We start from the raw sequence: 26362 nt of genomic DNA, 5'->3' as shown, positions 1-26362 counted from the left end.
CAGAAGACTGTGAAAATGGCCTACCATGCCATGCGGCAAGGTGGAGTCAGAACCTCCACAGTGTTCCTTACTAATGAGTTGGCTAAAGGAAGTCCGGGAGCCCAAGGGAATGGATTTCAGGGCAGAGGAGCAATATGGGATGGAACAAAATTCAGAAAACCAGTGTTCAACACCCACAGACATGTACCACATTTTCTGCTGAAACATGTAGGGTCCATTTTATAGAATCATAGAATTGTTTAAGACTATTCTATGATTCTATAAAAAGAATCATAAAAGACCTTTAAGATCATCAAGTCCAACCACTTCCCTCTGTATTTGAAATAGCATTCTGTGTCTTCCTCAGTGGACTAAGTGATAAGTACCTGCTGAAACTTTCTTGCCTTTTGGTGGAGAAAAAAGCCTTTTGCTGAGAGTAGCATGCACATGGTGCAAGGTGACTGATTTGCTGGCCAAACTATGAAATATTTAGGACACATCTTAATTTTCTGTTTCTCTACAAGATCCTCAAATCCCCAGTCCCATCACTGACTCTCCTATCTCTAACTCTTCTTCTGGGCACTGAAAATAGATTAGTATCTCCAAGAAAAATGCACATCTCAAATCAGCCTCCAGGTCTGCAGATATCTTTCAGAGGTCTGGTAGAGAAGATGCAAAATCTAAATTGTAAGAGGCAAAACAGCAACATCCAGTAGCATCCCTCTGTAGTGCTATCATAGACTGTCAGATCAAAAAAGCAGTGTGTCTCGATGTCTTTCTTCTCTCATAAAGCTCTGCGAAGTAGCATGATTAATGAAAGCTGATGTTCTTACCTTCTTCCACTCATCTGGTGAGATTGCTCGGAGCAGATTGTCTGGCACCAGCTCCTTCAAGATTTTGGGGATGGTTGCTAGCTGTGTGCGGTCATTATTGAAGCGCACTTTATAAATCAGCCCTGCCAGCTGGACAGCTTCATCCTTGGAACACTTGTGGTAGCCTCTGAGGTACTTCGGCAACTCCTGGAAGAGACCAGCTCTGAATTCAGACAGAATGGGCTGAAGCAAACACTGACTTATGCATGCTAAATCTGTGAGGTCAGGATGTGACTCTTGCCAAACAGTCCAAGGGCATCCCAAGAACTTTTGACTCCTTCTGGAGGTTCTCTGGATGATCTTTAAAGGTCCTTTCCAACCCAAACCAGCCTATGATTCTCCATACAATTATGGAGTAAGATGAGCACCTCCAGGGAACAATTAGATTAGGGAGCTGTGCTCCTAACATAAGCAATATAGCTAAGGTGTGAACACTGCGAGAAATAAATCTGCTCTTGAGGCTGAGCTGTCCCCTCCAGAGGCATTCCCCTGGGGGCTCTATAATGCAGGCCTCGGTGAGGGAGACAGTAATACTCCAGCAGGCGTACTTTATCTCGGAAGTATTTCTTGGATCATATTGCCTGTCATTGTATCTACACTTCAGGGAGCTGGTTACCTGGTGGTAATGAAAAATGGAATCAGCTTTCAGGTCCTTCCCAGGAGTTACATTCAACCACAGCTTTCTCATGAAGTACACCTCATAAGCCACAGACATAGTAGCTCCTAAGGAAACAACATCTTGTTAGTATTCTCTGTATCACTGTAGAGTTCTGCAGTTTTTAAATGGCTTATAAGTTCCTTCAGAAATGTAATTCTGTTTTTAATAATAACAAACAAAATTACTAACAAAAAAGGACAACAGGCCATCTTAGATGACCAAGAAAGTGATTAGTTGTCAGTTCCTCGACACTGATCATGCAGTGATCTAAGGTGCAGGCTCTTCAGAGATGGAGGAAGAAGTTGAGGATGCCAGCAATGCGAGTGTTTGTTATTTCTTGGTGCTCATGACAGCTGCCTGCCAATGTGTAGCACACCTGAGTTGTGTTATACTGATGCAGGTACATGCCCTCACGGCTGTGTTTACAGAAATGAATTGTGATTTAGTGCACCCACATCTTTATGTTGTGATTTTCAGAGCTCCTAGCAGCTGCATCAGCTGTGGGGAGAAGAGGGAAGTTAGAAAGTCTTAGATACATAGATAGTGCTTCAGGAAGTTGAACCTCAGCTGTCCTGAAATAAGCAAAGGTCAGGATAAATGAATATGAAATCTGAGTGGAGTTTGAGTTTGATGTAGATTTCAAAATGTATGTTATACATGGGGGTGAAGTGCAAAGAATTGCTGTCATGAGTGTTATATTGTTTTATTCTAACAAGTGTTACCCTGGCAATACAACTTGTTTGTTGGTATCACCAGGTAGTAATCTAGACAAAAATTTTCTAACAAGCCAAGGAATGGGAGTGACACTGTGTAAAGAACCTATTTACATGTGTTGGCTGATACCTGATTTGGCAATGCATGAGCCTTGGACTGTAAAGAGGATCAACCTATCTCACTTGTGTGCATCCAGCTGTGTGTTTTGGATGCAACAGGTCAAAAAATCTTTGGTACCAACTTAAAATTTCTGGAGAGAGCCCCACACAAAGATGTTCTGGTGTTTCTGATAGCCAGTGCTTGGCTGCATCAGGTCACTGGATTTTACTGCTGGTGCAGGCAGTAACGTGGATGGACAAACAAAAATGATATAATAAGGCTCTGCCACATGCTTCCCAAGATGGAGTAAATCCTACTGGATAAATTTGCTATTTCCCCACTTCAATGCAGCATCTCATGCAGCTTCATGTCATGCTGGCATTCTCCTTACCATCTTTCCCTGGTTTGTTCTTCCTGTTCCAGTCTGTCACCTGCCTTAGTGAGTCAAAGAAGTAGTCTGCTTCATTCTGACTGATCACCTGGAAGAGGCCAAGCAATGAAGGGGGAAAGGAGGGATTAGCAGATCATATAAAATACTGCCTGTGCCAACATACCCAAGTATTAGGCTGAATTTTCTTTCTCTGTCTACAGTGAGAGAGCACAATTACGGCAGGAAAGACAGAGGCAAGGGGAAAGAAGTAGAGAAATAGGAGGAGTAAGGCACAAATGATTTACATTTCATATAGGGATTTTTATTGCATCTTCTGTTGCTTTTTTCTTTCAACCTGCTTATTGAAGTCAAGCTGAAGATGCCTACCTTATTCTTAGCCATCTCCTCTTTGTAAAATATTGACACATACCAGGTTCCTCTTTTCAGGAACGCAGCATATCAGGAACTCCCTGTGCTTGGACTCAGTGCTGCTTTTGCCTTGATCACAGTTCCAGAGAGAAGGGACCTCTCAGCAAGGCAGCCAACCCAAGCTTCGGCTCAGGCAAGGCAAGCTTCTGAGAAACTAGAGAGCAATCAACTGGTGCTGGTCAGCCACTGCTCTCCCTAATACTAGTCAATACTGTACATGTGCAGCACATCTCCTGGGCAAAGCCTCAGTGGAAAAGGGCTGAATCCAGCAGTATGCAACATGCAATTTGCTACCATCCTAGCAGCTGCAAGAAAGCCCATGTCTTCTCTGCTTTTAGTACCACCTGTGTACCAGTAGACTGATAGAAACTCTACATCTCCATCCAGCCCCTTCAAGAGACTCAAAATAATTGTCAGGAATAAAAGTTCCGAGTCTAGGTTGTATCCCCTCAGTAAGACAGAAGCAGTAATGATGTGCTCTGTTGCTTGGCTGCACATAAGGTTGTTTAGGTGGTCTGGTAAATAAGTAAGAGAGGAGGGGGGAGTCTGGCTACCCTGCCATAGTCGAGAAGAGTTACCTTGTCTGCAATCTTCACAAAGAGGCTGAAACCTTCCCAGGAGCTCAGCTGCAATTTGGAAGCGATGTTCTGACACAGAGTCCGGATTTTGGTGTTTGTTCCCACATCAAATGTCTATGAGATAACAAGACTCTTGTTACGCAGAGGAGAGGAAGAAGTGAGAACACTGAACGTCTTGAAACGTGCTCCTGCGTGAACACATCATGGCTGGGAAAATGGTCAAGGCTGGGAAAACAAGTAAGTTCTCACCTGTTCTGTTTCATTGGGGAAGCAGATCTTGTGTGAGATCTTAGTGTTGTTCTGTAAGATGGCCTCAACCTCCACAGGATGAGGTGCCCACTTCCTGGAGCCACTCCTGGAAAATGCCACCACCATCATAAGAGAGATCAGTGCTGGATGTTTAATCTTTGAGGAGTTGTACAACAGTATTCCATCCAAACAACAGGCTCCATCCAAAATGCTAGTACTGTGACATGGAGCAGGCTCTAATGGACCTTCACCCCAGTGCAAATTAACAGCATTAATATGTATTAACAGCAAGAAACTAAGGGTCTTATTAGCATGTATATTAAAAGTCTGTTCTACTCTGCAAGGAGGTTGCATGAATAAGGCACCTTCCTAGCCAGTATCATCACCCCTTCTATGTATTCAGTGATATTTTTCCTTACTGTTATTGAAGTGTGAAGATAGTGGCCACAAGGAGAAATACATTTTATTTAATTCTTGCATCAGCAAAAAGATATGCATTCAGATACAAAATTCGTTACAGCTCAGGAGGCAAGTACCAGAAAAGTTTGAGGGCCACTAGAAGCATTACATTTTATATAAGAGCTGGCATGTAATCACTGAGTCAAGAGGCGCTTAAACTGTACAATCCCAGTTCTTTGAAATTACACCTCAAGCAGAGCTGCCTTTTAAAGCAAAGGAACTGGCCCTGAAGTCTGAGTCATGCAAAAACCTCGATACAGTTAAAGTGAGGACAAATCTAGCACATTACCTTCTGGGGCTGGTATTTTCCTCCCCTCAGTGGCACAGAGCAGGCTGTTTGGAGATTTTGTACACCGGAGCTTATAGGCCAAACTCTTCTCTCACACTGGGCCAGTCTCTTGGAAAGAGAGCTTAGTCTGGCATCCAGCTTTAGTCGTGTGGATTTGAAAACTAATTTTTTTCCATTAAATAAAGTATCAGTTTCATTTGGAGAAGGAAAACCTGACTGTAAATGAAGTTGAACAGCATGTGCTCTGGTACTGTACAGGCACTGTAAGGAGTGTGGACCTGCCCTACTCAGTCCTGGATTGAGCAGAGGAAGGCCGTAGGAGACCACGGAAGTGCAGCAGCTTGGCTGGAGACACAGGGCCATCTCTCCTTGTAGCCTCAGCTAGGAATTCATTGCCAAGGCAAGATCTGCTTAACACCCATCAGGGTGCTCACTGGTTCCCTGGCCAGGAGTCTGGGGATGAAGCCGTAAAGCTGTTTATGGAGGAAAAGGTGTACCCAAGGGCTCAGTGGGCTTCCACTCCACATATTGTAGGTCAGTCCTTTGAGCTGCCTGCTTTCCCCTTTCCGAAGAGAGCAGGTTACTTACAGGGACAAGTTGGACTAGATGATTGTTGTAGGTCCCTTCCAACTGAAATATTCTATTCTATTCTATTCTATTCTATTCTATTCTATTCTATTCTATTCTATTGTGAGCAGGTGCAGGTTTAATCTTAGGAAAAGAAATGCTCTTAGAAAACAACATTTGTCTTTGTTCCTCTTCCCATCCCCAGGCTCCAGGTCTGGGGCAGTTTAGCAGATAGAAATCTCCTCCCAAACAGCCCATTCTGCTTTCCCCTCCCTGTTTGCCCACTCTAAAGAAGCTCTGTACAGCTCAACAGGGCTTAGAGCATGAATAGCACATGATATAGGGAGGCAGGAAATTTTTGGTCTTCTCCATAGAAAAAAAACAATGAATAGCATTCCTCGCCATGCATTTTTCAGGCACTTCAAAGGCGAGTTCAATGTGCAGTGACATTTCCCCAGCAGTGCCAAAACCCATCCACTGCAAGGGGGGACAGCCACTGTGTTAGCATTCCCCTCAAGCCTGGCCCACAGGGCTCACAGGCCAAATGCAGGGCCCAGCCTGAGAGAAGGGGGAGGACGGAGGAGCTGGAGGGAGAAATTGTTGGGCAGCTTCTTTACTGAAGAGGTCTGTGGCAGGCAGGTGGTAACTCACAGCAGCATCAAAAGGGAGAAGACTGGGGTTAACCTTGATGCAAATGCACTGTGTTCTCAGAGTGTCAAGCTGGGTAATTCCAGTGTCTGGAGGAATCTAGGGAAACCTTCCCCCTACAGTTCAACTGATCCTTCCTGAAAACCAGGTAGCCCTTCCACTATCCCTGGTCATGTCAAGTTCATTACACCAACAAGTCATTCAGAAGCTTAGGAGGCACTGTGGGCTGGAGGCCCTATTGCTTCAACCCTCACCAGGACAGGGGTAATGCCTAGAGGACTGAGAAGTGCCCTGGTGTGAGCAGCCATGTAAGTCTCAGGGCTTTGGATTTCTTCAAAGAGTAGGAAATGACTGTGTTGATCTTGTCTTCCTAGCATGGATCTGCTTTGTTCACCATCAGAAAACCAACAGAGCCCCATTAGCACTCTGCAGATGTCAGTGACTTCAGTGGTGCCACCCCACTATGAGTAAAACCTAGTATTTTTAGCTGCACATGTGCAGCTCTGTGCTACTGAGATACAACAAACTCAAGACTAATCCTCAGGCTCTTGTAAGGGGGATAAAGATATGCTGCCTCACCAAAGGAAAGCAAGGTCAGGACCTCATCAATGACAATGCAGGATTTCATTTCAAGCTGCATGCCCTTTAGGATGTTTGAAATACCCAGCTCTGGGAGTCAAGTGATTATGTGTGATGCTGAACTTTTTAAAATGTTGCTAACTCTGTGAAAGCAAAAAGTGAAACTGTGACACAGACCTCTCTTGGTGGTTCAAAGTCCATAAGAGAATTAAAAATAATGATCACTTAAAAAAAAGGATGTAAGGAAAGAAAGGAAAGTAAGAGTCTCAATATTTTAGTCCATGTGTTTTTTGGCACCTGATTAATGACTTTTTAACACTTTGAGCTGGCTATATGCTGGACTGTTTACCTCATCACTGTCTGAATCCTCCGACTGCACTCAAGGGCCAGTGTCTCTTTCTGACGTGTCTCCATGAACTTCTGGGCATGTTTTAGCAGTGACTTGCTGGGTGGGAACAGGCCAGTGCACAGCCAAAGGAGCTGCCAGCCCTTGGTCACGCTGTACCTGTGAATACAAAGCAAACGGTTCTGCTATAGCCACATATAATCCTTTGACCACGTACCAGCTACAGGGAAGAGAAACACACTCCCATCATGGTATGTTGTGCCATTCAGCAGAGAGCTGCAAATCAACAGAGCCTTCACGCAGGACCTGGCAGACATTTTCTGTGCAACGACCACAGCCTGTATGCGAAGACAACGCTAAATCCTGGCTGATAAATATTCATGACAGTTGCAAATCTCATGAATAAATATAAGCTCCAGTTTAACAGTCATCTTGGCAGCAGTGACCTTGGTGCCATCGTCTTGGAAAGCCACTGTCAATTTGCTGTTCAAGCTCACATGTATTTGGATTGTGCTTTATCAGCTGTTTGTATTCACCTGCCCTCTGTGCTAGCCAGCATTGCTTAGAGCACAAGCACTTCGCTTGTAATTTACTTTCCCTTACACATGCTCCTGCTCTGAAAAATGAGCAGGTAGATGGCATTGTGTAATGAGGTAGTTACAGTTCTTCAAAAATCCAGATCAAGTTTGTACAATTTTCAGGCAGAAAGCCAGTTCCTCCAGCCTCTGGACCTGTGAAATCTGCCAGTCAAAGCTCTTCTGGCATCTCACCCTCACCAGTAAGAAAGGCTCTGCAGCCAGGAGGTGGTCAGTCATTCTATCTTCAAAGCCAGGAGCAGAACACACTTCAGTTGTGTCCCAGGGGTTGCTCTGAAATGCTAAATGGTGTGGTTTTGATTGGGAAAGCCAGCAGGTCTACCTTTGAATGGGCACCAGACGCTGCTGAATAAAGAGGTCCTGGCTTCTTTATTCCCATTTACTTTTCTAATTTTGCAGATGAAGACACACTATTTTAATCCCATTTATACTCTATAGATCAGTGGTGTTTGTGTCTGTGTGAGAGCGTGACATGGTCCACAGGGCAGTAGCCTGGGAAGGATGAAAGATTTGTTGCTTTGGCTGTTCTAATGAAAATATATGGAAATAGCCACATTTCAAGCATTGTTTTTTCCACATCAGTGATCCCTCTCAAAACAGTGAATGACCCACAGGACTAAATTGGTAGAGTACATCAGGCATGGCACTGGCACCATGGTTACAGACTATGCGTTAAATAGCCTGTAAGATTTACTGCAGGCAAGGAAATTTACCATTTAATAGTTACGCACATGGTAAAAGTTCCACTAAGTTTAATATTTGTGGAACAGTAAGAAAGAAAATAAACAAATAGAAGCACCTTCTCTAACTTCTGCAGTGACACAATGCAGCTAGAAACAGACAAACCATTTTGTTAATAATTAGTATTATTTTAAGCTTCTTTTTGCAATTCAGTTCCCCTGGAAGTAGGTCAAATTACAATTTTATGAGTGGGGAAGCAAACACCAGCCTGTTTCAGAGACTTATGCATGGGGAGGGGCCTGTGTAACCCATCTGTTCTGCAAGCCAGTTGTTTAACCTAATTAATATAACTACTTGAAAGGATTCACTGGTAGTAAAAGACCTAGTGTGAACTACGTGCTTATAGGAGGGAAATACTGTCATTGGGAAACTTAAAACAAATGGAGGGCAGTCACTGAAAGCATGCAAGAACTCTGTGCAGTGCCATATTTTCTCCACAGACTGCGTTGGGAGTAAGAGGGCTTCAGTAACACCTTGCCTGTCTCACACCATACTGCCCAGAGACAAGCACTGAATGCTGAGGGGAGCAAAGCAGCAGCTCAAGGGAGACGAGTAATGGTCCTCTCTGTGGCCTGTCACTGCCAGTCAGTGGTCCTGAGTACTCTGCAAGGGTGAGCCCCACAGCACTGCCTGGAAAAAGGGGGAAGGGAAGGTCTCACTCCAACATTTGGCCATCCTTCCCCTTTGCCCCCACCCTATCACAGGTGTAGCAGGGATTCCTGCTCACCACCTGCACTTGAGCTCTGGCTCTGCAGAAGCGGGTTGTTTGCACCCAGGTGAGTACCTGTTTCTGTTCTCAGTCAGTTGCTTCATAATCTGACAGTAAATCTCATCCCGCAGGACCTCCTCCTGGATAGCTGCTACAAATATTTGGTCAGTGACTTCCACGGAGGAGTGTGCCTGTTTTGAGGGATAGTCTCCCATGAATTTCATGATGGGTGAATGTGCTGTTAAGGACAAAAGCAGGCCAATTTTGGAAGGTAAATGGGAAGTCTCACCTGGATCCTGACGTGTTAGTGAGTCTGTTGATGTCTAAGTGGCAAATACTGGGAGGAGAATCTGGAACATATTCCCTGCCTGTTCCCTACCCCCTTTCCCTGTGCAGTAGTCGCTGCTTGGCTGTGATTTGTACTGTATTAGCTGCTTGCTCTGGCCACATGCAGTAAATCTCACTCATGCCTAAAGCCACATTCTCAGTTAAGTGAGCCATCAGGAGTTGTGGACCATTGGGAGGGAACAGGAACCCTTCCTCTGTAGACAAGGGAAACAATGCTAAGTTGTGCAGAGTTGATACCCCCCACCTTGATGTAAATGTATCCCCTGTAATGTGGATGCAGTGTTATCTCAATGGAGGTGAGTTTAGTGGAGGTAGCTAGCTCTTCCTTCTCCTGAGTGCTCTCAGGTCCCAAAGAGAAGAGTGAAAGGATATCAATGAAGGCCTGACAAGCCAAGTCCCGAAGATCAGGGTCTGTGCATGCTGTCTTCAGCAAGGGCTGTTTCAAGGGCTCCTTAGAGTGTGCCCACAGTTGACTGTGTCCACGGGATTTCTGGAGAACAGCTTTGCTGATGGATTCCTTCTCAGGAGTCCTGAATGAAGACAAATGCAGGCAATACAAAATTACTGGATCAGTATTGCTATGAACGTAGGAGGTAATTATCACAAAGACTTATCTCTAGGCATGTTCTTTCCCAAGACAGTTATCTCCTATCTCCTTTGATTATGCAGGTCAACAAGCACAGGAAAATGTGGTTTCTTGTAGATCCAGAAGAGAGAAGGCTTTCAAAAAGAAGAGAGGTTTTAGAAAACTAATTTTTCCTTTACTCTCCAAGGCTTATGATGTTGTATACCCTCGCTAGCTGGTAAATGCTGAAGAAGGGGTGAGAAGTAAGAATAGGGCCTGCTGGAAAGAAATAAGTCCAGCTGGGTTTCTTCTACCCTTCCCTTTGCATTTCTGCAGACAAAAGATACAAGTAATCCATGTGCCAGAATCTCTGCACATCCAAAGTCACACTTAATTACAGGGAACAAAGAGAAGAAACCCAATCAGAAATGGGAGATGCTGTTACATCCTAGGCTTTAAGGATCACTGAAGATCAACAAGAACTTTCCTGGAGTGCACACTACACAGAGAGCTTCACCTGAAGTGTTCATAGGAGAACTCCTCCAAGGTGTAAGGCTTCACTTTGAGATCCTCTTCATCAGGTTCATCCATGTAGGAGTTCTGTGAAGCTGTCCTCCTCTGGTCTGGAGACATCATCAGCAAACTCTGGAATGACATGGCCACATAGAGATGTCACATGGACACAGGTCTCTGCACAGATTGTCAGGTGTTACTCAGCATATATGCACAGATGGTGTATACTAAACTTGAGTGCTCTGTGCTGCAGGAGACCTTCTGTCCCCTAAGCAGCATCTTCAGAGACTCAGGAAAGACTTGAGAATAGTCAACTCAAGGAAGTAATTTTCATAGACTCAACAGTAGTGGCCATGAAAATGTATGTGATTATCCAAAGCACAAGAGTTGTTAAAAATGCACCTGCTTATCACTAGCGTGTTTTTCCCCCACTTTTTCAGCTTTTTTACTTGTTAGCACAGTATCCACTATACTGAATCTCCAAAACTAAAGACAAAATTGTTAGCAGAGTGATCAATGGGAAACCTTGACTCCCTCAAGGGAGCTTCCCTTGAGACATAATGTATGATCACCAATCAAGCCCAGTGTGAATGCAGGAAAATTCAACTGCACACCCATTTCCATTAATTGCTATCAATTCCAAGCACTGAAATCCCTAATGGTGAACAGACCCTTTTTTGGAAAGTCATTGCTTTTGTGCAGCTGCAGTCTTCTCCTTAGAGTTCGGGCTAGGTTTAGTTTTGTTTTCAGAAAGGACAGAATGAAATGTTTTGCTTCAATGGGAGGTATAGAACTTGTCTGACTTTGTAGGAACAATTAACTTCCAGTTATAAATTTAATCATATTTAACACTGTTACTATCATTTATCTTCCAGTCTCTTCAAAGAGAGTGCTCAGCTTTTCTTACCAGCACTTGACTAGAGGGTTTTGTGAGAGAAGGAATGATGTAGATCTCTTCCAAAAATACATTCCCTGTTTTGCCTGTCCTTTCATTCTGGGCACAGATCCAGCCAGAGTTTGCATCCAGCCTTTTGTCTTCGGTGAAGATTAGCAAGTCTCCCTTCTTGAAGGACAGGACGGCAGGGTCTTCTGGAAAACAGAATAAGGGAGTACTGTTCAGGCTTGACAGTCCAAGAAAATGCAAAGGGATTGCAATGTGAAAGACAAGGGAATTGTATTTTGAAGGCCTGAATTAAATTAGCAATAGAAAGTGATTGTGTAAATACAGCTAATTATCCAGTAACACTTCAGAGAAATCACTTAAATTTCCTCTGACAGCCTGATTTTGATCCACTGAGGGCAATGGCAAAAATCCATTTGATTCAAATGGATGCTGACTTTGTGTCTAGAATTGGCAGTAAAGCATGGAAAGAAACTCAGTAGTTGTAAGTAGGTGATTTTAATGCCCTCTTGTCTGTTGCAGCCAACTATGTTCCACAGAAAATTCCAGTTTATCACTTCTGTGAAATTTTTCTGGAAAGTATTTCCAGGGAGCCCAGATCCAGCTTCCTACTATAAGCAGGCTGAGTTGTTGGACATTGTGCTATCTAAATAAAATATGTGAAGAAGTAGAAGGACAAAGGAAAAGTAATTTGTATGCAAAGGTATTGAATCACATTGCCTTATGCTCTGTATTGCTGTGCTGATCACTGTGCATCCCTCCTGGAACAAAGGGACTCTTGCTGAAGTTCTCCCTCTTCTCTTTGAGCTCTTTCAAACAAGTGCTGTGGGTTGTCTCAAGATTTCTTCCCTACTCTGTAGAAAAGTTATAAGACTTACCTTGGGATTTTTTCTCATGCATTGCCACAGCGAATCGTGATCTCTTCTTCAGTCCTTCCAGGAACATGACCACCAGTTCAGCAATGACAACACTGTTTACAGATGTCAGGACAAACTCCTCGGCACGAAGCGTGATGAGAGTGCAACTCTGTCCAAATGACTTCACTGCCCTAGGTATTATTGAACAGTTTGTTACCAGACCATCTGAAAAACTTACAGACCCATCTGCAATCACAGCCAAGGCACCTACACCTCCTTGCAGACAATACTCTCAGTGAGTATTGGTAGTTCTTAATTTGCCTTCTTATGAGTTGGTAGGTGTGAAGGACTGAAGTGGTTCAGGTTCACTCTGGACTCCACCATGTTTTGTACAGAAGTGCTTCATTATAGACAAAACAACACCCTTCTTTTGGAGTAACCGGGCAACTAATTAAATCTCTGACAGTCCTCGCAGAGGTATTTTTTGTGTATGTAAGACTCTATTCTCTGAGTGATCTGATGCAAGCCAATGGTCACCCTCTTTCCCTCAGTTATCCTCTTCAGGTCCATCACACCTGAGAAGTATACGAACTCCCAGCATTCATAACAGACGATGGCTTAACTATGTTAGTTATTTGGGCCATTCGTGTCTTGATGCATGTCTGTGCTTCCTTACACCTTTCTGACTAATCAGGATCATCTTTCCTTCCACCAGCTGGGAAGATTCAGCCCTTTCAGTATTTCCTCTACAGGCTGCTCAGAACTTGTCCCTTTCTGTTTCCCAGAGCTAGGCTAAACCACCTTTCCAGGCTTTGATCAAATCACCTAGGGGGCAGCAGAGAAAGTACACCTCCCTCCTACATGGAAGACTCTTTCTGAGTATGGGCAGAGATGCCTTCTTCAGATCTTGTTTTTCTGGGGCACTCACCTGTTGGTGTGGATGCCAGTTACCTCTGGGAAGGTCAGCTCAAGGAGCCGCTTTTCTGACTCATCCAAGAAGCAGATACCTTTCCAATTTACGGCAACGATAAAGTGGTTCTTGGGCAAGCTGGGACCTGCAAATGCAGAAAAAACTCCTTACCAATGCTATAGAAGTCCTCCTCTATTGATCTTATATCTGTTCTCTACTCCCAGGCTCCAGGTATTACCTGAAAACTTAGTGACTTCAAAGAATCGGGAAAAAAGCAAAGGCCACTGAAAGCGAGCAAAATCTACAAGTTGTTCCTTCACAGTCTGACGGGAGAGACGGTCCTCTGTGTATGGGGCCTGTAGTATAAAAAGATACCCAAGGTTTTCTCAGTAAATTCTGGTTTGCATGATCTGCAGACAATAAAGAGCAGGCCTGATCCGAGAGGTTCCCAACAGCCCTCTGCTGTCACTGGTGTCAAGGGTACCTGGAGAAAGTCAAATCAGGAACAGCCCTCCAGGGTCCCAAGCTGCATGCAGCTGAGGCTGCCCACAGGCATGTGGATTCCAAAATTCCCTCAAATCCCCACTGACTGATCTGTTCAGAGTCTAACATGCTTTGGGTGCCATGGAAATAATTCAGGTAATCCATTTCCAGATCAAAACCAATATTCCATCCCATGCCCGTCCTGACTCAGTTGTCAGATGGGAGATAGAGAGCCTTAAAATATACTCTATTCAGAGATTTAAATGTACTTTTTTCGTTCTGCCCCCTCCTCTTGAGCCCTATATGGAAGAGTGAGTGGAAAGGTTCTCTGCTCCCCCAGCCCTAATTAACTATTTGGGATATACAAACTGAGATGGTTTTCCTTCTTCCCCCAACAGACTATTCATAAATGGAAATAGAGAAAGAAGCAGAAGCTGGTGCTTGAGAGTGGTTACCCAGCAGTGCCAGACAAACCTCTTACCTTAGCATGTGCGTAGGTTATAAGGCTCACCCACTTTTCCCGGGGCTTGGACTTCAGCTGTTTCACTGGGATACAGTCATGGAGCACCTTCTGCACAAGTTCATTGTGGATGGAATCTCCAAACTGGATGTAACAATATTTTGCACCTATCTCCACCAAATCCTCCTCCTGAAACAATTAATCCATTAAAAGAGGCCTAGAAAGATGTCACAAAGTCCAGATAAGCCTTGTTCAACCTTGAAGCCAGTTTAGGAATGGGGTTTTCTCCATTTTTGTCTGGATAACTCTTGACAGTCTTCCAGCATAAGGAGAGATTAACTTTACACAATTATAGCATCGTAGAAATTATTAGCAAAGGTATTTTAAAAGGACCAAAATTGCCCCTTTGGACATGCCTCCAGCTGCCACATGAACTGAAAGTTGCAGAAAAAAAAAAGTATTAATTACAGCTGCCAGTGTGACAGCTGGCACAATCACCTGGACAGGAATTGTTCATTAAGAAGGGAAGGGTTGTTCACAGCCACTAGAAACTTCATTCATCTTCCTGCTTTTTAATGTGGGAAATGTTACTATAGTTTTGTCTCTTTAGGAGGATGAATAAGGAGACCCACCTTCTCACAACGGTATTCTCCAAACCGGATGCCGCGAATGACTTGGTGGTAAATGAGATCGGTGCTGATAGGATCCTCCTGGGAGTTGTGCCAGGGAGTGAAGATTTCCTTACGGAAGTAGAGCCGCCAGGGCGCATTGCGTTCGTGTGTGCCCCGCTCCTTCACTAGCTGTTCACACTGAGAGATGGCATCCAGGACATGATCTCGTCCCCCACCCAGTGACCAGACCTAGAACAAAGGGACACTGCATTTACTGACATGCCTGCTTTGGATCTGAGTGAAGGACAACAAACCCAAAGCTCCTTGTCCTGACGGCAAGAAAAACTCTGAAAAGGTAAGCAGATGGATGTGCAAGTTGTACTTTGGTAAATGTGTGTATTTTTATGCACAGGGAAAAATAAGTTGGAAGTTAAGACAAAGCAGCTCTGGTTTACAATCTTCTATTTGTCTCCTTGTACTTTGTTTATCCCCTGTATATCCCCTTAAGTGCATGTGCAAGTGTTGCTGTAATCTAAACAAAAATGCCATCTCTGAATTAATTTCTTTGCTATTGGTGCCTCACTCTGAGCACCACAATGTCATCCTGCTGTGTATGTCTGTTTTACAGCATTACTGTAAAAGAAAGCAAAAGGAAGGTGAGACTCAAATACCATCATGCAAACTGACAGCAGCAGCCCTGGCAAGGGCATTGGCTTTCAATGTCACGTGATAGGGGCTGCATTAGCAGCACTGTAACACAGGACAAGAAAGTTATGTGCAGCAGTGCAGGTGGGAAATGTGTCTTCGAGCAGAGCTCCCTAGCGTGTGAGACCTGCTAGTTTCACCCTGCTCCAGCAGTTCTGCAGTGCTGCTTGCATGATGGGCAGGTGGGATCCCACAACATGGGGGGAGATCACAGTGCTGCACTGCCCATGCATGGGAGCAGGGACACTAGTCAATTATGTGACCTGGCAAAGGAAACCTCACAGACCTGCAGCAGGAATTGCTAAGTGAAAGGCAGAACAGGATTATCAGCTCCAGAGATTCAGTTGGAATTCAAAACTGATTTTGTTTCAGCATAGGACTGGGACGGGGGTGCTTCCAGAAGTCAGAGGGAGCCCTCAGTGAGGCTGGGTGGACAGCAGCAACTCCATAGAAAGAAAAGGGAGCTTTAATTGTATTTTTCTACATTTTACCTTATCAAACACAGCAATGTAGAGCGAAAAACCAAACACATCCTTCAGTTTGGTTTTATCTGCTATGAACTGACAGATCTCTTTGGCAATGGAAGCAGAGTCTGCAGGAACGGTGATGCTTTGGCCATTCATCAGGGTGACATTAAACATAATGGGTTTCTTCTGCTTTGTTGCCTGTAAGTCAGAGTCAAATAAGAGAAACAAATTATGGGCAAACCTTACTTTTCTGTGAAGAATGAAGAAGGCATTTAGATTTAAGAGCTCCACACACTGTACACCCTAAGTCAACAATCTTTAAGTGAATCTCCAACACCCACACAGTTTCTTCAATGCATGGTGAGTCTTAAATATAAATTACATCCCTGGAGCAGCACTGGAATCAAGTTCCCTCCTCCCCACAGCTCAGGGGAGTTGATTATCACGTAACAGTGTAGACTGATGAACTTTTCGTGAGCCTTATTTGGCCTGATGACTTTCGGGTACAGCCTTACATGCATCAGTGGAGACATAGCCTGCAGCAAGCATTTTGCCCAGGGAGGTGTGTGTTAGGCAATGGGGTCACTCAGATTTACGAAGGAATTGAACTGAGGTCTTCACTTAAGGAGGGTTATGTGTGCGTGTATGTGTGTGATTTCTAATTACTAGGGTGACATTTAAAGGTGATGTACCTCTATCATACATACTTCCTCCCTCCATTTTAAAAGCATAAGCCCTATTCAGTTCTTTCCACAAATGATGGTAAGAGCTTCCCTCAGGAGGTGGTTCTGGCCTGTGGCTCCTGAGTGGATGGAGGTATCTCCCTGAAAATCATGTGTTGCAGCTTTTAACTTACATCCTCCACTGGGTTTAGGTTAACTGAATAGCCAGAAGAGGTGTATCTAAGAAGCTGTCCAGAACAAGGCAGCTGATCTTCAATCCCCTTGTGTAATTGATTTCCATTATTGGATTTAGGAAGATCTGTTAGCACAGGTTAGTAAATACAATCCAGCATAAAATGACACAGATCAATATAAATTATCAAAAAGGAGTTGCTACCTGAAGTTCCAGCCAGCTCGGAGGTTCAGTCCGTGCTCCATTGACATAGGTACGTCTCAGACGTTCAGCACAATATGGTGCATAGCCTGTGGGCCCATGGTGGATGAAATTCAACAGGTACTATATGCATAGAGCATAAGAAAGAGTTAGGAAACCCTAATCCTCATAAAGCACTAGAAACCTTCTCCAGTTGATAGACTAGATTAGAATGATCAGTTAGCTTACAGTTCACCAGAAAGTGTTAAAGGTTAGGGTTGGGATTAGTGTTTTGGAAAAGGAAGCAAACCCAGTTTTCCCTCGTTCTGCAAAGCTTTTAGAGTAAAGAGGAAGGCTTGTGTCAGTCTATTCACTATGTTTAACTGTATGATGAATATTAGACAGTGGAGACTTTATTCTTATGATTAGAGCAAGGGTTAGTGTTTCCAATTGAAGAGCCTGAAGTCTTGTGACATTCTGTATGACCCAGAGTGCTGGGAAGAGGGCTAATTGCAGGTTAGGGCTGCTGATTATGGTTACTTTTAGTTTTACTAAGTTCTCTGGCAATATCAATAGTTGAAGTCCACGATTAATATTGGATGTTGGAAGAGAAGGATTGGATAAACTGAGCTTTTGGAGTTTGTATGACTGTTATCTTGGATGACATGGTATAAGCATGGACTTGTATTTACATACTTGTATTTAGTGCAAGCATGGGTCAGTCACCTGGTTATTTTAATGATTAAGAATATTCCTAGAGATAGGGTACGGATTTAGGAAAAGAGAACTAGAGGAAGTCAAGTCTTTTGTGAATTCTGCATGGTTCACAGACTTTGGATTAAGACTGATGTCAAAATATGTCTATGACTTGTGTCTGGTTTGTTCCAAGTAGTGGCTACTTGGCAGAATTTATGATTAGATTAATCGTTTGAGCTCGGGTGTCAGTAAAGCAAGGCTGAAGACTCAGGGGTATCTATGGATTCTGTCTGCCTCTAAGACCTAGGAGGAAGGCTGATGTCAAGTTGGAGCCACGTGTTGTATTGTGGTTTTTTTTTCTATGATGAACTGGATTTATTATCCATTTAAATTTGGAAATTAACATGTTTAAGAAAATGATGAAAAAGCCCAAATCTCTATTGGATTTTGTAGGGCTTGGAGATGTAGGGTAAGAACTAGTAAAATATGGGGAGTGATTTTATACTGGACTCCTGAGTATATCTGATACTAGGATTGTAACTGGAGACAGCTTTTAGATGTTGGAAAGGCAGAACTGGAGAGGATAAGATTTGCCAGATTCTTTGCAGATTACAGATCTAAATGAGGGCTGCGATCAACAACAGAACCCGACTTGTACAGCATGTAATGAAAAAGAATTAAATGTGAGTACAGAAGTCATGTATTTAAATTCCCAGATAAGCGTATGAGATGAGAGAGTTTCTGCTAAAATCACATCACTAGCTGCTATGGCAGCCAAACAGTTTATGTGGCTATTTGTATCAAAACATCAAAATACACAACAAGCCAGATCAGCTAAGGCATTTAAGCTGCTGTAGGAAAGGTTAGTAGTGTACCTTCACAAATGTGTCTGAAGGAGGAAAGCAACCAAGGCAAAGTGACAGAAGGATCCAGCCTCGAGCATAGCTGCTCCTGTTGCTGTTTTCAGTGAGTTGTTTGCAAATCTGGCAATAAATCTCATCTCTGTAATAAAACATGTGAAAGCAACAGATAATGATTCACTGTCTGAACTGTCTTTGGCTACATTTCCACTGCAAGCTTGGCATGATTGAAGCATGATGAAGTAGATCTGAGCTAGGTTTAACCATGTTAGCTAGGATACCACTTCTAATGTATCACAGGAAATAACTGTGTCATTGGCTTTGGCAGGAAAAGGCTCAAGGTATACTTAGTGCCCTTTGCCACCCCTTGTTACTCGAGCAGCTCAAGTGCAATTCCCATGCTGGATTACCTCCTGTGACTAGCAGGGAGGATGTGCAGGGATAACAATTGCCGGGTCGTCCAACTGTGAAATGGCATTGCTGTCCCTCCACATGTGAAATTTGCTCTAAGCTCTCTACAGTATGTGGCTTGTAGTTCATGGCTCTTGTCTGTCTTCTCATATGTGGATTTTGGGATGTCCTGGTTTCAGCTGAGATAGAGTTAATTTTCTTTATAGTGGCTGGTATGGGGCTATGTTTGGGATTTGTGCTGAAAACAGTGTTGATAATACAGAGATGTTTTAGTTGTTGCTGCACTGGGCAAGGACTTTTCAGCTTCCCGTGCTCTGCCAGGTGCAGAAGAAGCTGGGAGGGGACACAGCCAGGATAGTTGATCCAAACTGACCAAAGGGCTATTCCATACCACATGGCGTCATGCTCAGTATATAAAGCTGGGGAAGAAGAAGGAAGGGGGGACATTTGGAGTGATGGCATTTGTCTTCCCAAGTAACCATTATGCGTGATGGAGCCCTGCTTTCCTGGAGATGGCTGAACACCTGCCTGCCCATGGGAAGTAGTGAATGAATTCCTTGCTTTGCTTTGTTTGCATGTGTGGCTTTTGCTTTCCCTATTAAACTGTTTTTATCTCAACCCTCGAGTTTTCTTACTTTTGCTCTTCCGATTCTCTCCCCCATCCCACCAGGGGGGAGTGAGCGAGCGGCTGCGTGGTGCTTAGTTGCCGGCTGGGGCTAAACCATGACAGTCCTTTTTGGCGCCCAACGTGGGGCTTGAAGGGTTTGAGATAACGACAGGTTTGATTGGAATGTGCTAGATAAAATGTATAGCTGTTATTGCTGTTTAGCTATTAATCAGCAGGCTTCTGTGCTTGCCATGGAGTTTGCTTGCCTTACTGTATATTGGAGTCTAGGGCTCGTTAGTGACTGCTTTTTGCTTTCACTGCTTGCCGTGCTGCTGTACTGCTGATCATTTTAGGCCGCTGTGCCTGGGAACATTTTGGTAACAGCAATGGCCTTGCACCTGGGCTGGCAGATGGCCAGGACATCGCTGCTGTTTCTGTGCTGCTGTACTGGACAGGCTGGAACTCCGGTGTGAACTCGAGTCAAAGGGACTGTGACCTGTGGATGAGTCCACGTGGGAGCAGGACACCCCAAAGCATCTATTCCCATGGATTAGCCCATGCCAGAGCAGGTATATCTTGAAACGTCTGTGGCCATGGTTATGTCTGTGCCACGGCAGGTATACCTCTGAAGGGATTGTGGCCCAAGGATAAGTCCACGCTGGATAAGGTGCACCTTGAAGCATCTGTGGCTGTGGATAAGTCCATGCTGCAGCAGGTGCACCTTGAAGCATCAGTGGCTGTGCATGAGGCCATGTTGGAGCAAGTTTACTTCTGAAGGTACTACATTCTGTGGATAAGTCCAAGCTGGAGCAGGGGCAAGGGGAGGACTTCATTGCAATGTTAAACCTGATGGTCTGGTCCAAAGGGACTAGGGGTGGAGATTGTAATGGAAATACCTTTAAATTGTTGTATCCCGGGATCTGAGTTGCATGTTGTGGGAATTACTATAGCAGGAACCCCTTGTTGCTAGCCAGGCTAGGAGCAAGGGGAGAGTTCGTTGCAATGTTAAACCCTATATCCTGGTCCAAAGGGACCAGGGGTGGAGATTGTAATGGAAATACCTTTAAATTGTTGTAACCCATGATTTGAGTTGCATGTTATAGGAATTACTACAGCTGGAACCACCTGAACAAATGGAGGAGAAGCCTTACAAGAAGCAGTGCAAGTGCAGCAGTGACCTGACCTGAGCTGGCTTTGGTGCCCAATAACTCCAATAAACACACCACCTCTCCTGTCCTGAGTAACAACCATAAGAGATGAAGCCCAAAGTCATGGACTAAATGAACTCAGTGGACATTTATGGACATTTTACAAATATTTTGTAGGGGTGGTCCATAGACTAAGGGAATGATATGTGCGTATTATATCAAAGGATGGGAAGGGTGATGGTGGGTAATGAGAATGTATTGTATAGTGTGAGACCTGAGCATGACGTAAATGGTATAGAATAAGGGGTGGATACTGTCCTGGTTTCAGCTGAGATAGAGTTAATTTTCTTTATAGTGGCTGGTATGGGGCTATGTTTGGGATTTGTGCTGAAAACAGTGTTGATAATACAGAGATGTTTTAGTTGTTGCTGCACTGGGCAAGGACTTTTCAGCTTCCCATGCTCTGCCAGGTGCAGAAGAAGCTGGGAGGGGACACAGCCAGGATAGTTGATCCAAACTGACCAAAGGGCTATTCCATACCACATGGCATCATGCTCAGTATATAAAGCTGGGGAAGAAGAAGGAAGGGGGGGACATTTGGAGTGATGGCATTTGTCTTCCCAAGTAACCATTATGCGTGATGGAGCCCTGCTTTCCTGGAGATGGCTGAACACCTGCCTGCCGATGGAAAGTAGTGAATGCCTTCCTTGCTTTGCTTTGTTTGCATGCGTGGCTTTTGCTTTACCTATTAAACTGTTTTTATCTCAACCCTCGAGTTTTCTTACTTTTGCTCTTCCGATTCTCTCCCCCATCCCACCAGGGGGGAGTGAGCGAGTGGCTGCGTGGTGCTTAGTTGCCGGCTGGGGCTAAACCACGACATGGGATAAGGATAGGGGCACACCCTGCTTAATTTTATATTTCTAGTAAACTTGGAGTGAGTCCTTGGACAGGAACAGAGGAAAGGGTGCTTCAGAGTGAGCTTCTGAAAATGCAAGTTGCCTGCAGCAAGGACATATGGGAAACAGATGCAAAAATCTGCATACAAACAAAACTGCTATTTAAAAATCATCTTAATTTTTCAGAACTCTTGGAACACACATTTGGCAAGTCTGATGTGGGAGGACACAAGGTGGATGAGGTTTTTGTTCCCAGACAGGACATATGATGAAACACAGACTGAAGGAGTATATACTTTGCCTGTTGCTGTTATGATACATTGATTGAAGGCAATTTTTGCCAGCTGAGGATCTGTTTCTGGGAGCATCTTGACTGAAACAAAGCAACTATGTAGAGAGGAATGCAGCCCATGACTGAGGTCAAGGCAGGGCCTGTGCCTATTGGTTTTGTTACAGAAAAGTGTTGCATAAGCTAAAACGGGCTAAAATGGAGGACAGAATTTACGGGGTCTGTCTCAACCAGCTTCTGTCTCATCCTCACACCATGTTTGGCCTAAGGTCCAGCCTCACACCACTTGTAAGCAGGATTTCTTCTTCTAGTGGCTGATATATTCAGCAAGCCAGGCCTTCAACAGTCTCTGATTTGGGGACATTGCTTGACAGTTCAGAAACAGGCTTTTGGGAAACTGAGGTTATGAACACCTCTCATACATCTAGTGTTCGTTAACTCTGTACTTCTTATTGTCTCTTCTGAATGTTTCTTCTCCCTCATACTAGGGCTGTGTTCCACCTTCAGATGTTATTGGGTTACAGCCCTGAGCTCTGCCCTATTGCGTATCTGTGGGGTATTCAGAAAGTCATACATGGAGGCAGCTGACCTAAACTACGAGATGAAGATACCAGAAAAGGCAGTAAGGGAGTTGTTCTCTGTCCCCTCTGATAAAGGTGAACCATCCTCTGAAGAGGTGTGTGGCCTATAGTCTCAGTTCCATGTGACTAGCTTGGGCTTTCAGTCAGGAATCCCCAGAGATAAACGAGAGATTTCCAGCATTTGGAAAATGGCCCGGGACTGTGGAAAGAGGATGCTGGATTTCCTTGATGTAATGGTGCGTGGTCCTAGAAAGGAGGTAAAAATTTCCTACCTGATGGCAGGGCGCAGAATTGCATTGCCAATAATGAAGTGCACTTTTTCTAGGTTGGACATAGGTCTGTCAGAGATTGAGCTGTCCTCTTGGAAAGCCTCTTCTCCACTTCTCAGCTGGTCTGTCACCTGAAAGAAACCAAGCAGAACCCCAGAGTGCTCTAGAAACCTCCCCTCTTACCTGGCAGCTCTCCCAGAAATGAGAGTCATTCCTTCTCTATCTTTCTGGCTAAAACTCTTCCTGCTCAGTGCAGGAGCAGTTAGGAACAGACCATATTTCTCCCTTTCTGAAGCTAACTCATAAAATGCAGTGTTACAGCACTATGACTGGCTAGGAGAACTTTCTTGTACTGTCCTGTACAGTCCTAAGGACATGGTGGTTCTCAGTCTGTGCAGCGCTTTGGGCAAACCGTTCTGTAATACCAACAGTTCTCAACAATAAATTGTTCCCTGTGTTCAGGGGTCACTCTTCAGCAGGAAAGGATGAAGAGAATCTGCCAGAGAATGAATGACAGCAGTGCACATGGGGATAGTTTTAAAAGAAGAACAGCGCACCAGGTATCCCATACACAGGGCTGCACTGGCTTGGCAGTGGAACAAGTTCTCAGCTGAGAGGTTGCTGTCACATAATGTCTGCCAGAAGGTGAAGACAGAGTTACAGGCAAAAAGACTTACGGGAAGCAATTTATTTCCACCTCTTACCTTTCCTGTCAACTTGGATGACCGTTTCAGCTTCAGGGAGGAGATCCCCTTGGAAATCTTGTTATCCTTTCTGCTTTCTCTCTACAACACACATTACCATTATAGGAAATTAGTTTAATGCACAGCAAGAATGATTCATTAAGGAAGGAAAGCTGTTCAAATGGAGATGTTTTTATTTTGTCCCCTCCTGCCAGAAGGAGCTGCAGTGTCCTTCCAGGGCTGACAGGGGTCCTTTTGCACTTCTGGCATTTCAAGTACAGTAGCATGAAAGGGTTACTTTGCTTTTCTCACTCTTGGTAGAACAGCACAGAAACCAAGGAAAGCAGATGAAAATACAAACATATCCTGCTCCTCTCACCATATTTGGGCTGTCGTTCCTGAACTGGACCTGGTTTTTCCTGCCAAGCGTGTCATATATCTGTGTCATCACGGAGCCGCTCTTGGTGGTGGCATTCTTGGCAAACATTGCTGGCTCTGGTAGGTCCCCCATGAACCTCAGGATGATAACCCACACAACTAGAGAAGCCTGTAGTGGCAGAAAGCACAGTCAGAAACTGCCAAGAGAACCAATGGCTTCATGCCATTTCTTCCTGTTTAGATGACAGCATTTTCTTCCTTTACCCAGTCCAAGCTGTTAAAATTCCCGTCTCCTCCCGCCATTTACACCAGGAGTTTACTTTCATGTCAAACAACATGAAAGCAACATTCACAACATTCTCATGCTAAAGGAAGAGGGTGCAGCTTTAGTGGGAATGTCAGATTTGCTCTGTGATTGCTGAGCCTTCACCATTCCCTTTATTGGCACCTTGCAGATGTGCTGTGGCTGGAGTGAGGTGGAGAAACCTTGGCTGAACTACACTCTGCATTTACCCACTTGGACAGACAAGCAGTGGCATGAGCTCTTCCAGGAGCCCTCATGCCCACAACTAGAAAGCCAAGTAACAGTGAAGTTTTTTCAGCATGGGATCCTCCATTCTGCAAGGCTGCTTAGCATCAAGAAAAACTCCCTCCTCAATCCCCCTATGGTTCAACAGGAAAATTGGAGGCCTGGGCCTCCCCCTTCTGTCCTAACTCACAGACCAGAAACCTAACAAGAGCAGAGAGATGGGTGAGCTCTGATGCTTGTTCTCTCCAGTCTGTTTTTGCCCCCAAAGGGTATATGGAGAAGTTAAAACAAGCCTCAGAGTTCCCTCTTTAGGCAGACTAAAGGTGACCAGAGATCTTGTGTTGGGCAGGTATCTGTGTGAAGTGCCTGCCTGCAAAGTGCCAAAAAATGCTCATGGGAACTACTACTTTCATACAAGTGCTAGGACTATCTGCTTGGCTCTAAAGTTTCTGGTTCCCAGGGCTGTGCCAGAGGCAGGGGGACCCAAGGATGAGGGGAGCTGTAGAAGCCAGGGCTGTGGAGGGAGCAAGTTCAACAACAAGAAGGAACAAGATACCAGGACATTGTCCTTGTCATCATGGTAGAGTAGTGGGTGCCGTAGCTGTCTCCGGATATGTGTATGTGTAGATGACCCCTGGAAATAAGTAGCTGCAAACTTTGGGAAGGTGTACTCTTCCAAGCCATCTGCTTCCTCTTCTAGCTCCACACTCATGGGAACCATGTCCAGGTCCACCTCGTCCAGCTTGTTAGGCTTTGTTTCCAAGTCCTGTGCAGAACATGAGGAAGAAGCATATTTTCTTTCCCTGTACTCTGATATTCTTATTTTATGGGGTTTTTTTCTTCTTTTTTTTTTTTCTTGGCCATAAGTCCTCCAGAATTTGGCTTTCCAGCTAACCCCAAAGCCATTTTCAGCTGCTACGAACACATCATTGGGACTCAGAGCTTGTCCTTCTGAGATGCATCCATTCTATATGACCTTCCTGTCTTGGTCTTCAGCAAGAACATTGCTGATGGAAAATCCAGGTGCTATCTCATTGCTCACATGCTGTACTAACTCAGACCATTCTACTTTGCCTACCTCTCCCTACCCGGTTCCATCCTCCACAGCTTTCAGGACCAGTATATCTCAAATTTTGCTTTTAAGAACATGAGATAACTTGGGTCATGAACTTCCAGCTTGTTTCAGCCAGAAAATCACCAAGAGCACTGTCAGCAGAACATGTGGTTGATGCCAAAATGCAGAGAATGGCACTATTTGGTGAGGGTCTGCTGGGCCAAAGAAACAAATGTGCAATAGCTTTTGAAGACATATAGTCCCCAGACTGGATGTGACCAAAAACTTTTGGGAACTGACTCTGAAAGCAAATCCCAAAGAGACTGTCTGGATGCCTAATTTGGGTGATTCTTTCACTGTACAGAAGTTCGTTAAACAGAATTGACCACTGACAGAATTCCAACAAAGTCAATGGACTTATACAAGGGATGAACATGACCCATTACCAGTCTGCAGCTCTGTACCTCAAAACCCAGAGGAGCCTGTCCTTCTTGGCCTCCGATCACAGAAGGTAAAAACCCAAAAACTTTGTCCACCATTTCTTGGTCGCTGATAACATCACAATTTGTTGGTTTATTGGCAAGAGCATTCCTCCTTTGTCTTGCTTCTGCCTCTTCTCTCTCCAGAGTAGCCAGGTGTTCCTTTAAACATAGAAGGTGGTTAGGCATGACCGGAACATCGTTCTGCTAGAATGAAGGGGTGCGAGCATGAAACGCTATTACAAAGGTGTTATGACAGTGAGGTCCAGCACTGCTAGTTCAGTGTTGGAATGTGAAGTCAAATGTTGCTTGTGCTAAACAGTCACAAAGACCTAGCACATCAGCAGCAGGGCCTTGCTTAAGAGCTTCCTTATAGACTGTTAACCTATTGGTAATGATGTGCAATTTTTCAAGAACTTTATCAACAAGAGATAATACAGGAAAAACACAGAATTCCTAACAGCAGAAAACCCCATATTATTTAAAATTTAAAAATATTTTGTGTCAGGGGGCTGTAATAGCATTGTGCATGTTTGGCTAAAGTGCCAGCTCATACTGCAAACAGAAATTGCATGTGTTTGCCTTGTCCCATTTCTAAAGCATCATTACAAATAGGTTTACAAGTATGTCTGCTTTTTATTAAAATATAGCAGTGCTCAGATCTTTGAGCAAGTCTGCAGGTGTGAGTCGGGTAAGCCATCCTGTCAGCCAAGGAACACACGCATTCAGTGTTCCTCCACCAACA

At 44.3% G+C, this 26362-nt stretch overlaps 1 protein-coding gene across 1 annotated transcript in view; it reads right to left on the bottom strand.

The window, feature by feature from the left end:
* Window positions 1–26362, bottom strand: part of MYO7B (myosin VIIB) — a 51619-nt gene that overhangs the window by 2782 nt on the left and 22475 nt on the right. Inside the window, exons 22-44 of the mRNA XM_072868485.1 lie at window positions 25603–25779; window positions 24641–24850; window positions 23557–23724; window positions 23199–23279; window positions 22498–22625; window positions 18309–18435; window positions 16762–16881; window positions 15727–15900; window positions 14552–14779; window positions 13941–14108; window positions 13215–13332; window positions 12995–13121; window positions 12088–12257; window positions 11216–11397; window positions 10313–10440; window positions 9603–9760; window positions 8958–9111; window positions 6840–6995; window positions 3949–4054; window positions 3700–3813; window positions 2714–2801; window positions 1468–1574; window positions 813–998 (exon numbers count right to left, since the gene is read on the bottom strand). Coding sequence (XP_072724586.1) covers window positions 813–998; window positions 1468–1574; window positions 2714–2801; window positions 3700–3813; window positions 3949–4054; window positions 6840–6995; window positions 8958–9111; window positions 9603–9760; window positions 10313–10440; window positions 11216–11397; window positions 12088–12257; window positions 12995–13121; window positions 13215–13332; window positions 13941–14108; window positions 14552–14779; window positions 15727–15900; window positions 16762–16881; window positions 18309–18435; window positions 22498–22625; window positions 23199–23279; window positions 23557–23724; window positions 24641–24850; window positions 25603–25779 — 3375 coding nt within the window. The remainder of the gene's footprint in view (window positions 1–812; window positions 999–1467; window positions 1575–2713; window positions 2802–3699; window positions 3814–3948; window positions 4055–6839; window positions 6996–8957; window positions 9112–9602; window positions 9761–10312; window positions 10441–11215; window positions 11398–12087; window positions 12258–12994; window positions 13122–13214; window positions 13333–13940; window positions 14109–14551; window positions 14780–15726; window positions 15901–16761; window positions 16882–18308; window positions 18436–22497; window positions 22626–23198; window positions 23280–23556; window positions 23725–24640; window positions 24851–25602; window positions 25780–26362) is intronic.

The sequence above is a fragment of the Ciconia boyciana genome, chromosome 7, assembly GCF_034638445.1.
Source record: "Ciconia boyciana chromosome 7, ASM3463844v1, whole genome shotgun sequence".
Classification (NCBI taxonomy): domain Eukaryota; kingdom Metazoa; phylum Chordata; class Aves; order Ciconiiformes; family Ciconiidae; genus Ciconia; species Ciconia boyciana.
Note: the sequence above shows the minus strand (reverse complement) of the source record. Positions and strands in the feature narration are given on the sequence as shown.